The 14,702-nt window shown below is 45.7% G+C and overlaps 1 protein-coding gene across 7 annotated transcripts in view; it reads right to left on the bottom strand.

Annotated features, from left to right (window-relative positions):
• nt5dc1 (5'-nucleotidase domain containing 1) overlaps positions 1-12,629 on the bottom strand; it is a 568,470-nt gene extending 555,841 nt beyond the window's left edge. For all 7 annotated transcript variants that reach the window (XR_015753733.1, XR_015753734.1, XR_015753737.1 and 4 more), the window contains exons 1-2: positions 12,480-12,629; positions 6,584-6,675 (exon numbers count right to left, since the gene is read on the bottom strand). Coding sequence is in view for 4 of the 7 variants with exons in the window: in XM_087981159.1 (XP_087837285.1) it covers positions 6,584-6,675; positions 12,480-12,596 (209 nt within the window). In the remaining 3 variants the exon portion in view is untranslated. The remainder of the gene's footprint in view (positions 1-6,583; positions 6,676-12,479) is intronic.
• Positions 12,630-14,702: the final 2,073 nt, after the last annotated feature.

Below are 14,702 nucleotides of genomic sequence, written 5' to 3'. Positions count from 1 at the left end.
AGGTATTCTACTGTGAATCAACTGAAGCCATTAATTTTTTCTGTACTGTTCTTTTAAATTTATCAGGGTAAACTTAATAATTTTTGCGAAGCTTGTAAAACATACTTGTGCAATGGGCACTGTAATCAACCAAGAGTACCAGACCTTTGAAATTGGCTGTCTTCCAAAACTAACAGTCTACAATTATAGTTCATGTGCATCTTATAATTTAAAATGAGTGTTAACACCAAAACCTGCAGGGCAATGTTTGAATTTTTACAGCAGAAGTAGATGGATTTTTGTCAAAGAAGGATGTCAGACCACAGGATCATAAGTTGCCATTCAATGGATAATGGTTGATCTGATAAACCTCAACTCCACTTTCATGTTCTTCTCCACAAATTTCAATTCCCTTACTGATCAAAAACATCTGTTCATCTCAGCCTTGAATATACTTAGCAATTCAGCCATTATAGCTCTCTCAAAGAAAAACTTTGTCCTCATTTGTCTTAAATGGGCAAGTCCTTATTCAGAGATTATGCCCTCTGGGCCTAAACTCTCACAAGCAGAAACCACCTTTCCCTACCTATTCTGCCAACCCCCTTGTCTTGTACGTTTCAATAAGGGTTACCTTGCATTCTTCTAAACTCCAATATGTTCAGATCCAACCAACACAACCTCTCCTCATAAGGCAGTCCCTCCATACATTGGATTAACCTAGAGAACTTTCTCTGAACAGCTTCTGATGCCAGTATACCTTTGCTTCAATAATGTACATAGTTTTAGGAAACTGCTGAAAATGTGTTGCTGGAAAAGCGCAGCAGGTCAGGCAGTATCCAAGGAACAGGAGAATTGACGTTTCGGGCATAAGCCCTTCTTCAGTAATGTTTTAGGAAAGCCTGTTTCTATACCCCACTACTTCTATATTCTATTTTCCAAGTTTTTGCCCATTGTGTCTATCACTCTGCAGACTCTCATCTTCAGCATTTGCTGTCACTGTTTTCATGTCATCCGCAAATTTGGTGACAATAATTCACCTTACTTATCCAAGTCATTAAAATATATTACAAATAATTGTGGCTCAGCACTGATCCCTGTGGCACATCACTAGTTACACAGGTTACCTGTTTGAAAATGCCCCCCTTATCCTAACTCTTAAAAATTACACAACACCAGGTTACAGTCCAACAGGTTCATTTGGAAGCGCTAGCTTTCGGAGCGTTTCTCCTTCATCAGGTGTTTGTAACTAATAACTTTATTAGATATTCAATCCTCCATCCATGCTAATATATGACCTCCCACAACATGGATATCTTAAAAATGTGTACAAAGTTAAAAATCAGACAACACCAGGTTATAGTCCAATACCGGCATCTCCGAATCTTAAAAATGTGTGGTCCTCTATCGAACGCCTCGTAAAGACTTGAATATATTAGATCCACTGTTTCTCTTTACCTATTCTGCGTGTTACCTTCTCAAACATTCTGCTTGTTACCTTCTCAAAAAATTCTAATGAATTTGTCAGCACATTCTCCACTTCACGAAGCTGAACCCATTTGATCATCTATTGCTAAATGCTTGATTAATACTTTCTTCATAATAGGCTTTAACATTTTCCCAATGGCATCCATTAAGTTAACGACACATTAGTTACCTGGTTTTTGTCTTCTCTCTTTTAATTAAGGGGGTATCATTCTGGCAGTTTTCCACTCCTCTGGAACTTCACGAAAGGTTATGGATGGGTTGCGGGAATGTGGAGTAAGCTTGCAGGGAACATACAAATTGATTGCAAAAGCTTTAGGTGGATGAAGAGAAATAGATTTGTGAGGCAACAGTCAGTTACTTACAGTCAGAACCAGAGGAGGTTATTATGGGAGCAAAGAGATGCTAGACTAATTAAGTATATACTTTCATGGTGGCTTTGTAAAAAAGGACACAAATCATGTCCCAAAAATGTTGGAGAACAAAGGGAGGGACTGAAAAAAAATCAATGCTGTAGCTGAACGACATGGATAGGATTAAAGGTTGATAAATCTGCTATGAAGTTGAAGGCATGTACTGTACCTTTGACAGTGAATGCTGTTCTGAACTGAGAACTTACAAGCACCTGTGTATATGACCAGATGGCAGTCCCAGAATGTACTGGAAAATTGAAAAAAATGTAACATTTGGTTGTGAAACGGTGACATTCTTGGGACATAACATCGGTCATGGAAGGCTGACCCCAAGGAATGCGAAGACGAAGGCCATCGAGGAATTTCCATGACCATCCTCAAAGAAAGAGGTACTTCAATTTTTGGGAGTAAGCGGATTCCATTGGAAGTTTGTCCCAAACTTCAGCAGTGTGACGGCACTACTAACAGATTTACTAAAGAAGAACACAAAATTTCAATGGACAGAACAATGACAAGAGACATTTGAGAACTTTAGATTTAGATTAGATTAGATTACAGTGTGGAAACAGGCCCTTCGGCCCAACAAGTCCACACCGACCCGCCGAAGTGAAACCCACCCATACCCCTACATTTACCCCTTACCTAACACTACGGGCAATTTAGTATGGCCAATTCACCTGACCCTGCACATCTTTGGACTGTGGGAGGAAACCGGAGCACCCAGAGGAAACCCACGCAGACACGGGGAGAACGTGCAAACTCCACACAGTCGCCTGAGGCGGGAATTGAACCCGGGTCTCTGGCACTGTGAGGCAGCAGTACTAACCACTGTGCCACCGTGCCGCCCACCAACTTAAAGCAGTATTAATCATGGCATCAGTTTTAGCTACCCCAAATTTTTTGAAACTCTCAAAGTTGCAAGTGATGCTAGCAATATACGAGTTGGAGTACTGTTACAGGAAGTTGGTGATGAAATTGAACGACCAATTGGCTACTTTTCAAAGAAACTCAACACCCACCAGAGAAAATACACTACCATCAAAAAAGAATTATGGAGTTTGGTACTGGCCTTACAACATTTTAATGTTTATGTGTCAAAGACGGTTGTGTACATGGACCACAATCCTCTTACGTTCTTGGAAAGATTTAAAGACGAAAATATGAGACTATATCATTGGAGTCTTATATTACAGACTCTTAATTTACAAATTGTACAAGTTGGGGGTCATAAAAATGTGACAGCAGATGCGTTATCGTGGATTTAAAGAACATCTAGATAAAATTAGACAGATTCCAATGTTACATATGTGTGCAGAAATAATGTGAAAAGTTTAATTTAGATTAATGGCCTATGCATTTCATCTGAATGGGATTAAGAATTAGAAAACAAAGAAGCCATCTTTTCATTAAGGGGGAGGTGTTATGAAGCTGAAGGTGTGTACTGTACCTTTAGGAGAGAGTGCATGCTATTCTGAACTGAGAGCATACAAGCACCTGTGTATCTGGCTAGACGGTAGTCCCAGAGTGTACAGGAAAATCAAAATATGTAACATTTGATTGTGAAATGGATACCTATGGTTTGGTTGTGGTCTTGACAACAATTCGAATGTAACCAGTTTAAATTATGTCCCAGGATATTAAAACCCAATCGAGTTTGAATTTAATGTTCACTCTTCGGTTAAAAAATAAATTTATGTTACTTTCTTTAAATAATGGGATTTGGGACCTCTTGGTCCCTCATATTTTAACAGATTACGAGGTGAGGTGTGCTTTTCTGGATGTTTGGTTTAATTAACAGAAGGGTTCACCACTGTGTCATAATAAATCCTCAGAGCCCAATAACTTGCAGAATACTTGTCCAAAGATAGTGGATGCATTGGTGAATTTCAAGATTCTATACACCCTGGAACAGTTTCAATGGATTGGAGGGTAGCTAACATAACCCCACTATTCAAAGTAAATACAGTAGAGAGAAAAGAGAGAACTATAGATCAGTTAGCCTGACATGAGTAGTGGGGAAAATATGACAATTATAAATAACATAATAGCAAAGAACATTGAAATCAGAGATAAAGAACCTTGAAATCCGTAATCAGATCAAATGGAATCAGCAAGGATTTACCAAAGAAAAATTATGCTTTACACATCTAGTGGAATCTTTTGAGGATGTAATTAGTACAGTTGATAAGGCGGACTCAGTGAATATGGTTTACTTGGACCTTTAGAAGGGGTTAAGTAAAGTCCCACATATGTGATTAAGTGTGTAAAATTAAAGTACATAGGATTGTGAGTAGTGTACTGACTGGTTAGCAGAGAGGAAATAAAGAATAGGAATAAACTGGTCTCTTGCTGAGTGACAGCCAGTGGCTCATCGAATACTACAGGGATCCATGTTTTGATCCTAGATATTCACAATACATATTAATAATTTAGGTGAATGAACTAAATACAATATCTCCACATTTGTAGATAACACAAGTCTGGGTGGGAGGGTGAGCAATTAGGAGATAGAAATGCGTAAAAGTGATTTGGACAGCTGAAACAAAATATCCAGCGATCCTTCTTCAGACTCTAAACATTAACTCTGCTTTTTCGCCACAGAAGCTGCCTGACGTGCTGAGTTAATCTAATGACTTCTGTTTTTGTTTCAGAGTTCTAGCATCTACAGTTCTTTGTTTCATTTTTGTGATTTGGATAAGTTGAGTGGACAGATGAAGTAGTATAATGTGGATGAAGAGGAAGTTATCCACTTTGATAGTAGACGTAGAAAGGCAGATTATCTGCATGGTGACAGATTGGGAAACGGGGACGCACAACGAGATCTTGATGTTCTTGAATGCCAGTTGCTGCAAGTAAGCACGCAGGCAGTGAAGAACGCACACAGTATGCAGACTTTCATAGTTACAGGATTCGAGTACAGGAGCAGGGATGTCTTGCTGCAATTGTAGAGGGCCTTAGTGAGACCAAACCTGCTATATTGTGTGCAGTTTTGCTCTTATAACCTAATCTGATTATGGAAGGAATGCAATGAGGGTTTACTAGACTGACTTCTGGGATGGCAAGACTAATAAATTAAGAGAGACGAGATGAGTTAGGAATTTATTCACTGCAGGAGAATGAGCAGAGACTTTATAGAAACTTTCTAATAGGACTAGAAAGGTAAATGCAGGAAGTATGTTCCTGTTGACTGGGGAATGCAGAACCAAGGGTCACAGTCTAATTGAAATGAGGAGAAATGTATTCACCCCAAAGTTTTGAGCCTGTAGAATTCTCTGCCATAAAACCACAACAACCTAAAGCAGGAACAAGGTATTGAGTTGAACCAAATGCCATGATTATATTGAATAGTGAAGCATATTCAAAAGGTCCAATGGCTGAATCTTGTACTTATCGCCGATGTTTCTATGTTTCATGCATAAACAGAGTGCCACTGTGGACCCCAAAATTAGTTTCCAAACAATACTGCAAACACCATGGATTTTCTGTAATTCCAGTGCCATCTCTACTGTCATTCATGCCTTTGTACCAACCTACTTCACTTCTTATATTCTAGTTTCCATAACTTTGCGTTCAGCAAAAGCTCTCCCTAAGACATAGAACCATAAGACCCAAAGACCATAAGACATAGGAGTGGAAGTAAGGCCATTTGGCCCATCGAGTCCACTCCGCCATTTAATCATGGCTGATGAGCATGTCAACTCCACTTACTGCACGTTCCCCATAGCCCTTAGTTCCTTACGAGATCAAGAATTTATGGAAACAAATTCCCAGAGTCCACCCTTTCTAATCCATGCATTATCTTGTAAGTATCTATTAGATCTTCCCTCAACCTTCTAAACTCTAATGAATACAATCCTAGGATCCTCAGCCATTCATCCCATGTTAGGCCTACCATTCTAGGGATCATCCGTGTGAATGTCCGCTGGACACGCTCCAGTACCAGTATGTCCTTCCTAACTCAGAACAAGTATTACTCCAATCCTCCTGTTTTTCCTGACCTGCACTCGTTCACAGCATGGCAATGCTTCAACTTTAAAATTCTCATGCATGTGTTCAAACTTCTATATGGACTAATTCTTCACTATTCCTGTAATGTCCACCAGCTCCTCAACCCAGTCAAATATCAGTGTTTTTCCATCCTGCTATTTTGTACATCCATTGCTTTCTACTGTTTTACCACTAGCAACAGTGCACTTTAATGCTGAGGTCAAAGCTCAGGAGTTCCCGCCCTCATTCAGTATTGCTCATGTGGGAAGGACATACTGGGTCTGGTCTACATATGACTTCAGACCCCAACACAATGTGTGGTCAATTTTCTAAAATGGTCACTCAGTTGTACCAAACCACTTCAGATAACTGTTGAGAGGATTTTAAAACTTTTAATATTGTTCTTACTTTTAGTTTTGTTATTTTATCTCAATGTTTTTTCTCTTGCTTTTATTTTTTTTCTGTTCCTTCAAGTTTCATGCTCACTTCACTCTCCTCTTTATGCCACTACGTTAGTTAAATAATCAGACTCTTGTTCAGGAAAGCTTGAGATCTGAGAGGCATCTGGAGTTATCAGCTCACACTTTTGGTAGAAAAGATTTTCAAGCTGAAGGGAGAGGGCTGAAAAGTTGAAATGGCCTTGATTATTTTTAGAATCCAATTATTAGAATCCAATGATCAAAAACTGCCATTTTTTGCAACAAGAAAAATAAAGAACTTACCAAAAATCCCAACAGTCAGGAGTCAAAGTCATAAGTTCTCGATCATAGCCTCTCTGTTCAACTAAGAATTGAGCGAAGCTATCATATATCAGCTGAAAAATTCAAACAAAACACAAGATTGGTTTACAATAACTAACAGCAATATATGTTTTCTCCACAATGTAGGTAGGAGCATAGTGCAAGAGGTTCTTCAAAGGAAGTATTAATTTGAATTTCTATGAAAATACATTATTTTCTATCTGCAACAACAGTACTGACAAGCTTTATGTAGCCAGTGTATCAGATTTCAACAATTAATATGAAAAGCTCAGTAAATTAAGAACACAGAATTTTGAGTAACCTTTATTGGTCAGTGCATTGAGTATAGGAGTTGGGAGGTCACGCTGCGGCTGGAAATAACATTTGTTAGGCCACTTTTGGAATACTGCATTCAATTCTGGTGTCCCTGCCATAGGAAACTTGGAAGGATTCCGAACAGATTTACAAGACGCTGCCAGGGTTGAAGGATTTGAGCTATAGGGAGAGGCTGAATAGGCTGGGGCGATTATCCCTGGAGCATCAGAAGTGAGGGGTGATCTTATAGAGGTTTATAAAATCATGAGAAGCATGGACAGATGAATAGCCAAGGCATTTTTTCCCTCCCAGGGTGGGAGAGCCTAAAAGTAGAGGGCAAAGGTGAGAGGGGGAAGATTTAAAGGGGACTGAAGGGACAACTTTTCCACACTGAGGAGTGAACTTGTATCAAATGAGCTGCTGGGGAGATGGTGGAATTACAACATTTAAAAGGCATCTTGATGGGTACATGAATAGAAAGTGTTTAGAAGAATATAGGCCAAATGTTGGCAGATGGAATTAGATTAATTTAGGAGATCTGGTCGGCATGGATGAGTTGGACAGAAGGGTCTGTTTCCATGCTATACATCTCTAATGTACAATGCTGATAAAATATCACCACATTCAGTGCTTCACATGTTCCCAAGTTTGGTCACCACCTATTATTCTGTCAAAATTGTTCAGTCAAACATTAATTGTTCCTTATCATTAACCTGCAAAGCTATTAGAAGCATGTAACCTGAGTATCTTTACATTTTAAAAGCTTTTTCAGTTTCTCTTTTACAACTGTGGACTGGCACCACAGCTAAGTGGTTAGCACTGCTGCCTCACAGCGCCAAGGACCCAGGGTGTGGAGTTTTCACATTCTCCCCTTGTCTGCGTGGGTGTCTTCTTGTTGCTCTGGTTCCCTCCTAAAGTCTAAAGACGTGCAAATTAGGTGGATTGCCCATAGTGTCCAAGGATGTGCAGGCTAGATGGATTAGCCATGGGAAATGCAGGGTTACAGGGTAGGGTAGGTAGGTAGAGTCTGAGTAGCATGCTCTTTGGAAGGTTGGTGTGGACTCGATGGCCAAGTGCCTGCTTCCACACTGGAGGGATTCTGTGATCCCATCACAGAAAATAAATCTGCTTGTCTTCACCATAACATTTACGAGATCAGGAGCTTGAATGAAAGTAGCCTGCCTGCTGCAAGGGAATGAATTAGCTTTTAACAATGTATGGGGCCTTAGGCAGGTATCTGGAGGTAGGCCACAGAAAAACCATGGTCTCACTGAATGATAGAACACACTCAAAAGGCTGAACTGCCTACTGTATTCCTATGTATTGAACTGACAATGAATGGCAACCTCACTCAAAGTAATGAAGGGTGGTATATTGAATGTTCAAACTTCTCCATGAATAGATCATTTTCTAAGATTAGTGCTAGGGTATTGCTGCAGCAGAAGAGGGCCATCAGATTAAACAAGTGGGCACTCAACTCTCAAACTCAGGCCAACAATGACATGATGATAAATGCAAGCAAGACAGATAGATTTAAACAAGAGTATCCTCTGTATCAATGGTCTACATCTTCATAGTATACGTGTATTTTAAATGATATTTTGATTAACACCTTTTACACCTAATTAAAAGTACATTACACATAGGAAAGTCAGGACAGCAAACAACTTTATTGCAGTACCATTCACTGAAAACTATCAGTGACATTTGTAACATAAAAACATAGGACACAGGAGCAGGAGTAGGTCATTTAACCTTTGAGCCTCCAACATTCAATATAATCATAGCTGATCATCCAATTTAGTCACCTCTACACTTTGATCCCTTTAGCCCCTCAGAACTATATCCAGCTTCTGCTAGCCAACACATACATGTGCCGACCACAATATTTTCCTCGATTTCACTACTTTTGAAGAGTCTAGACAATATACAACTTCACATTAAAGATTCTAAAGATCATACTACTTGAATAACAATCAACGAATGGTGAACTGATATTTAAGTTTATAAAATACATGACGAGTATCGAATTGATTTGCACAGAAATTTCGGAACTGCAGGGCTTATTTGTTGCTTTTGCTAACAATATAAGGAACTTCAATCAAATCCAAAGATAACAAGCATTCGACTTCAAAAAATCTGTCACAAAGTCAATTATTAATTTACTACTGCATTCACAACTTTCCATATGTGCAAGGTGAGCTTCCATCTCTATATCCACTATAGGGACGGTCTACATCTGAACAAGACTGGAACCAGTGTCCTTGTTTTTTGCTACTGCTATTGGGGAGATTTTAAACTAATGTGTCAGGGGACTGGGAACCAGAAGAGAAAACAATTAGGCAGCGAGGTGGAGACTGGAGACTGTAAGAATTATGAAGATAGTATTAATAAAGGGAAGAATAGGCAGAGAGCAGGTAAGCGCAAAAGAACCAGTGGCCTGAAATGAATCTACTTTAATACAAGGAGTATAGTGTGGAAGGCAGATGAACTTAGGGCTTGGATTGGTGCCTGGGAGTATGACATTATTGCCATCACAGAGACTTGGTTGAAGGAAGGACATGATGATTGGCAACTAAATGTTCCAGGATATAGACCCTTCAGAAAGGACAGGGAGAGAAGTAAAAGAAGGGGTGGAGATGAATTGACTGGGATACACTTAGCGTCAGAGGTTTGGATGGAGTAGAATTTGTACGAAGCGCCCAGGAGAGTTTTCTAGAGCAGTATGTCAATAGTCCGATGAGGGAAGGGGCCATATTGGACCTGGTACTGATGAATGAGCCAGGACAGGTGGTAGAAGTTGCAGTGGGGGATTTCTTTGGGAACAGTGACCACAATTCTGTAAGTTTTAGAATACTTGTAGATAAAGAAGAGTGTGGTCCTAAGGGAAGAGTACTAAACTGGGCCAAAGCCAATTATATCAAAATTAGGCAGGAGCTGGGAAATGTGGATTGGACAGAGCTATTTGAAGGGAAGTCCACATTTGAGATGTGGGAGGCTTTCAAAGATAGGTCAACGGTAGTGCAGGATAGGCATGTCCCATTGAAGACAAAGGATAGGAAGGGCAAGATTCATGAACCGTGGAATACAGGAGAAATTGTACGACTAGCCAAGAAGAAAAGGGAAGCGTATATAAGGTCTGGGCAGCTAAGAACAGAACGGGCCCTGGAGGAATATTGGAAGAGAAAGACAAGTCTTAAACAAGGAATCAAGCCAGCTAAAAGGGGTCATTAAATAGATTTAGCAAGCAGAATTAATGAAAATCCCAAAGCATTTTATTCTTATATAAGAAGCAAGCAGGTAACTAGAGAAAGGATTGGTCCACTAAAAGATAATGAAGGAAGGCTGTGTGCCAAACCTGAGAGAATGGGTGAGATTCTGAATGAATATTTTGCATCAGTGCTCACTGAGGAGAGGAACATGATGAATGTTGAGAATAGAGATAGAAGTTGAAGAGATAGAAGAGATAGAGATAGATAGCTGAGGGAGGCGAGAGAGGAAATAGCTGGGGCCCTGACAGATATCTTTGTGGCATCTTTAAATACAGGTGAGGTGCTGGAGGACTGGAAGGTTGCTCATGTTGTCCCCCTGTACACGAAGGGTAGTAGGGATATTCCGGGTAACTACAGACCTGTGAACCTGACATCAGTGGTGGGAAAGTTGCTGGAGAGGGTACTGAGAGATGGGACCTATTTATATTAAGAAAAGAATGAGCTCATCAGTGATAGACAACATGGTATGTGCGGGGGAGATCATGCAGTACCAACTTAATAGAGTTCTTCGAGTAAGTGAGCAATGTGTTAATTGAAAGAAGGGCTGTTGATGTCAAATACATCGACTTTAGTAAGGCGTTTGACTACGGGGTAACTCACTACGATGGAGGAACGCACTATGGGACGAGGATGGACTGCAGGGGGCAGGAGAACGGATCGGGGGTGTGTGTGTGTGTGTGTGTGTGTGAGAGAACAGTCTGCGGGGGGGGGGGGGAGAGGGAGAGAGGGAGAGAACAGATTGCTGGGGGGGGGGGGGGGAACAAACTGCCTGAGGGGGGGGAGAAGAGAGAACGGACTGCGGGGGGGTGGGGAAGAGGGGGAGACTGCGGCAAAAGACTGTGCGGGGGGGGGAGAACGGGCTACGGTGGGGGGGAGAACGGGCTACGGTGGGGGGGAGAACGGGCTACGGTGGGGGGGAGAACGGGCTACGGTGGGGGGGAGAACGGGCTACGGTGGGGGGGAGAACGGGCTACGGTGGGGGGGAGAACGGGCTACGGTGGGGGGGAGAACGGGCTACGGTGGGGGGGAGAACGGGCTACGGTGGGGGGGAGAACGGGCTACGGTGGGGGGGAGAACGGGCTACGGTGGGGGGGAGAACGGGCTACGGTGGGGGGGAGAACGGGCTACGGTGGGGGGGAGAACGGGCTACGGTGGGGGGGAGAACGGGCTACGGTGGGGGGGGAGAACGGGCTACGGTGGGGGGGGAGAACGGGCTACGGTGGGGGGGGGAGAACGGGCTACGGTGGGGGGGGAGAACGGGCTACGGTGGGGGGGAGAACTGGCTACGGTGGGGGGGAGAACGGGCTACGGTGGGGGGGGAGAACGGGCTACGGTGGGGGGGAGAACGGGCTACGGTGGGGGGGAGAACGGGCTACGGTGGGGGGGAGAACGGGCTACGGTGGGGGGGAGAACGGGCTACGGTGGGGGGGAGAACGGGCTACGGTGGGGGGGAGAACGGGCTACGGTGGGGGGGAGAACGGGCTACGGTGGGGGGGAGAACGGGCTACGGTGGGGGGGAGAACGGGCTACGGCGGGGGGGAGAACGGGCTACGGTGGGGGGGGAGAACGGGCTACGGTGGGGGGGGGGAGAACGGGCTACGGTGGGGGGGGAGAACGGGCTACGGTGGGGGGGGGAGAACGGGCTACGGTGGGGGGGGAGAACGGGCTACGGTGGGGGGACTGACTACAGCGGGAAATGGACTACGGGTGGGGGAGTACAGGAGGTGGGGGACTGGAGGGGACAGGCATGGCCATGGGTGGTGGTGGGAATGGGGGGCTGCGGGAAATTTTGTGTGGGAATTGGGGAGAAATGGGGGGGGGGGTGGGGGTGATGGAAATGGGGAGTTGGGGGAAACTGGGAGGCGGGGAATTGGGGGAGGTCGGGGGAATTGGGGGGGGGAGTCGGGTGTAATGGGGAGGCAACGTGGGGGGGAGGTGTGAGACAGCAGGAGTTGTGAGAGTAGAGGGGACAGGGGGTGGGGGGGGGGGGGGGGAGAGGGGACAGGGGGTGGGGGGGGGGAGAGGGGACAGGGGGTGGGGAGGGGACAGGGGGTGGGGGGGGAGAGGGGGTGCGGTGTGTGAATGGGGAAGCCACAGGTTTGTCCCCAGTGTCTCGTTGGCGGCAGAGCTCGGTGATGAGCCGGCCTTCGGGGCCCACTGCTGCTGCCGCCGCTGCTTCCAGGCTCCAGGCGGCCCCAGAGCTTCAACCTGTCGCTCCCCGGAGGCTGAGGGCGAGAGAGCTGGGCGGGGGGGGAAACAGAGGGAGGGCCCTCGCTCTGCCCCAGACTCACCGCGAAGGTGTCGCTCACGTTATACCGGCACAGGGTATGATCCAGGTCGAAACCGATAACATCACAGTCAGACAGCGAGAAGTGTTCAGCCATGGCGCCGGGACAAGGACAAGACATCGGCCAACTGCTACCGTCCGCCTCTGCCGCAGAACCGCGTCAACATGGGGGCGGGGCCTTGAGGGCATGGGGTGGGACCTGGGGGCGAGGGGCGGGGCCTGGCGGCACGGGGTGGGACCTAGGGGCACGGAGAGGGGCGTGGCGGCACGGGGTGGGGCCTGGGGTCACGGGGCGGGGCCTGGGGACACGGGGGCGGGAGCCTGGGGACACGGGGGTGTGGCCTGAGGGCACGGGGGCGGGGCCTAAGGACATGGGGGTTGGGTCTGGGGACACAGGGTGGGGCCTAATACACAGTGGGTGCGGTGTGGGGTCACAGGGATGGGGCCTGGGGACACAGGGGCGGGGCCTTATGCACAGGGTTGACCCCTGTACCTCGTGGTGGGCTCATTGGCATGGCGTGCATTTGTGGCATAGGATTTTGGGGGTGGCACCAAAAACATGGGGGAGGGCCTGGGGCACGGTGGCAGTCTTGGGACTCGAGGCGTGAGCCCTTGGGAGTCGGGGGTGTGGCTTGGGGACACAGGGGTGGGGCCTGGGGACACAGGGGTGGAGCCTGGGGACATGGGGCAGGACCTGAAACACAGGGGTGGGGCCTGGGGCCACATGTGTTGGGTAGGAGGCCAAAAGAGTGGCCAAAAAAGGCCAGGACTAAGGGTGGAGCCTTGGTACACGTGGGCAGGAATGGGGTTAAGAGGCTGGGGCCATGGCAGGTAGCAGGTAGTGGAGCCTCATTCCAGGGGAAGGACCTAGAAGGCTGGTGGCAGAGCTGGAGACGAGCATAGGGGCCTGAGCCCTGTTGGAGAAGTCAGGTCCAGAAGACACCTAGAATTTGGGGATTTTGGATACCTTGGGCTAAAGTGTGAAACTTGTGTCTGAACAGCTAGGATAGGACCTTAGCACTTGAGGGTAGGGCCCAAGACAAATGGTTTTTGGCTTAGTTTTCTGGTTTCTTGGTGTTTTGGCTAAGATAAAGTGTAAGCTGCTAGTCATCAGAAGATTTTGAGATCGCTGGGTTGTAGCTGGGCTTTGGAAGGTTGTTGGTTGAGATGAATTGCTATTGATGAATGCTTGCTGGCTTTAACCTAACACCAATTCAGTGTCCAGCCAACAAGAGCAATGGCATTGTAAATACCTGAGCCCCAGGCCAAGGTGTCTGGAACACAGGGTCATAGCATCCCTACTTTTTTTTTCTTTCAAAATATACTTTATTCATAGAAATAAATCTTTGGTACTTGTACAATTTGTCATGTCGTTCATAGATATATACATTGCATGTCTTAACATTACAAAGAACAGATTGAATTACTCGAATTTACAGTTATCCTATTTACAGTTCCCTTTATTAACCATCCAGTCTCTTATTATTTAGCTGTGGCTTCAGCAGGACCCACCTACTAAGTGGGTGTCCTGTTATACTATAGCAAATGAACCTTTTTTAATCCCAGTGTATGGGGTTACCGTTGTCCATTTGACTGTCCTGTCTCTGGGGAAGCTGTCTGCATCCCCATGGTGAGCACGAACTGCTGGAGCCTCGCTGGGCTGAGGTAGCTATCCAGGCTTTCACTGTGGTCATTTACCTGCTCTGGAGTCATTGAGCCAAGGCAAGGGTCCGCACCGTCCAGTTCTGTGTCTGACAATGGGACTGTCAGAGGATCACAGCTCTCAGTTGTCTGTGGTTGTGGGGCAGTGGGTACCCCCTGGTTCTCACTGGGTGGAGGGTGGACTTCGGGGGGTCCGTTGTTTCCTGGTTGGGAGGAGATGCCCTCCTCTTTATCTACGGCGCTCTGTCTCTTCTTCTGGTGGTGCTGACATTCTGTGCGCCCATCTTCCCCATCCGAAGAGCTGGCCGTCCCTCCCTCGTGCAGCTGTCTTTTCCCCCTTTGCTGGGAGGCTTTGGGGGCCTGGCCGGATTTTCTCTTCCTGTTTTTAACAGGTATCCACTCCTCTGTCTGCTCGATTACCTTCTCCTCCATTGCTTCCATCTGCCCAGCTAGAGCTAGGATCAGCTGCTGTGTCTCTCCGCTGGTTGCCACCTCCTCTACTCCAGCCTGTTCTTCTTTCTGGGTGCCACCAGACTCTGTTTCCCTGCTGTCTGGGTGCACATTA

Source organism: Chiloscyllium plagiosum, unplaced genomic scaffold, assembly GCF_037043375.1.
Source record: "Chiloscyllium plagiosum isolate Xiang-an unplaced genomic scaffold, Cpla_swu_hap1 HiC_scaffold_3, whole genome shotgun sequence".
Taxonomy (NCBI): Eukaryota; Metazoa; Chordata; class Chondrichthyes; order Orectolobiformes; family Hemiscylliidae; genus Chiloscyllium; species Chiloscyllium plagiosum.
Note: the sequence above shows the minus strand (reverse complement) of the source record. Positions and strands in the feature narration are given on the sequence as shown.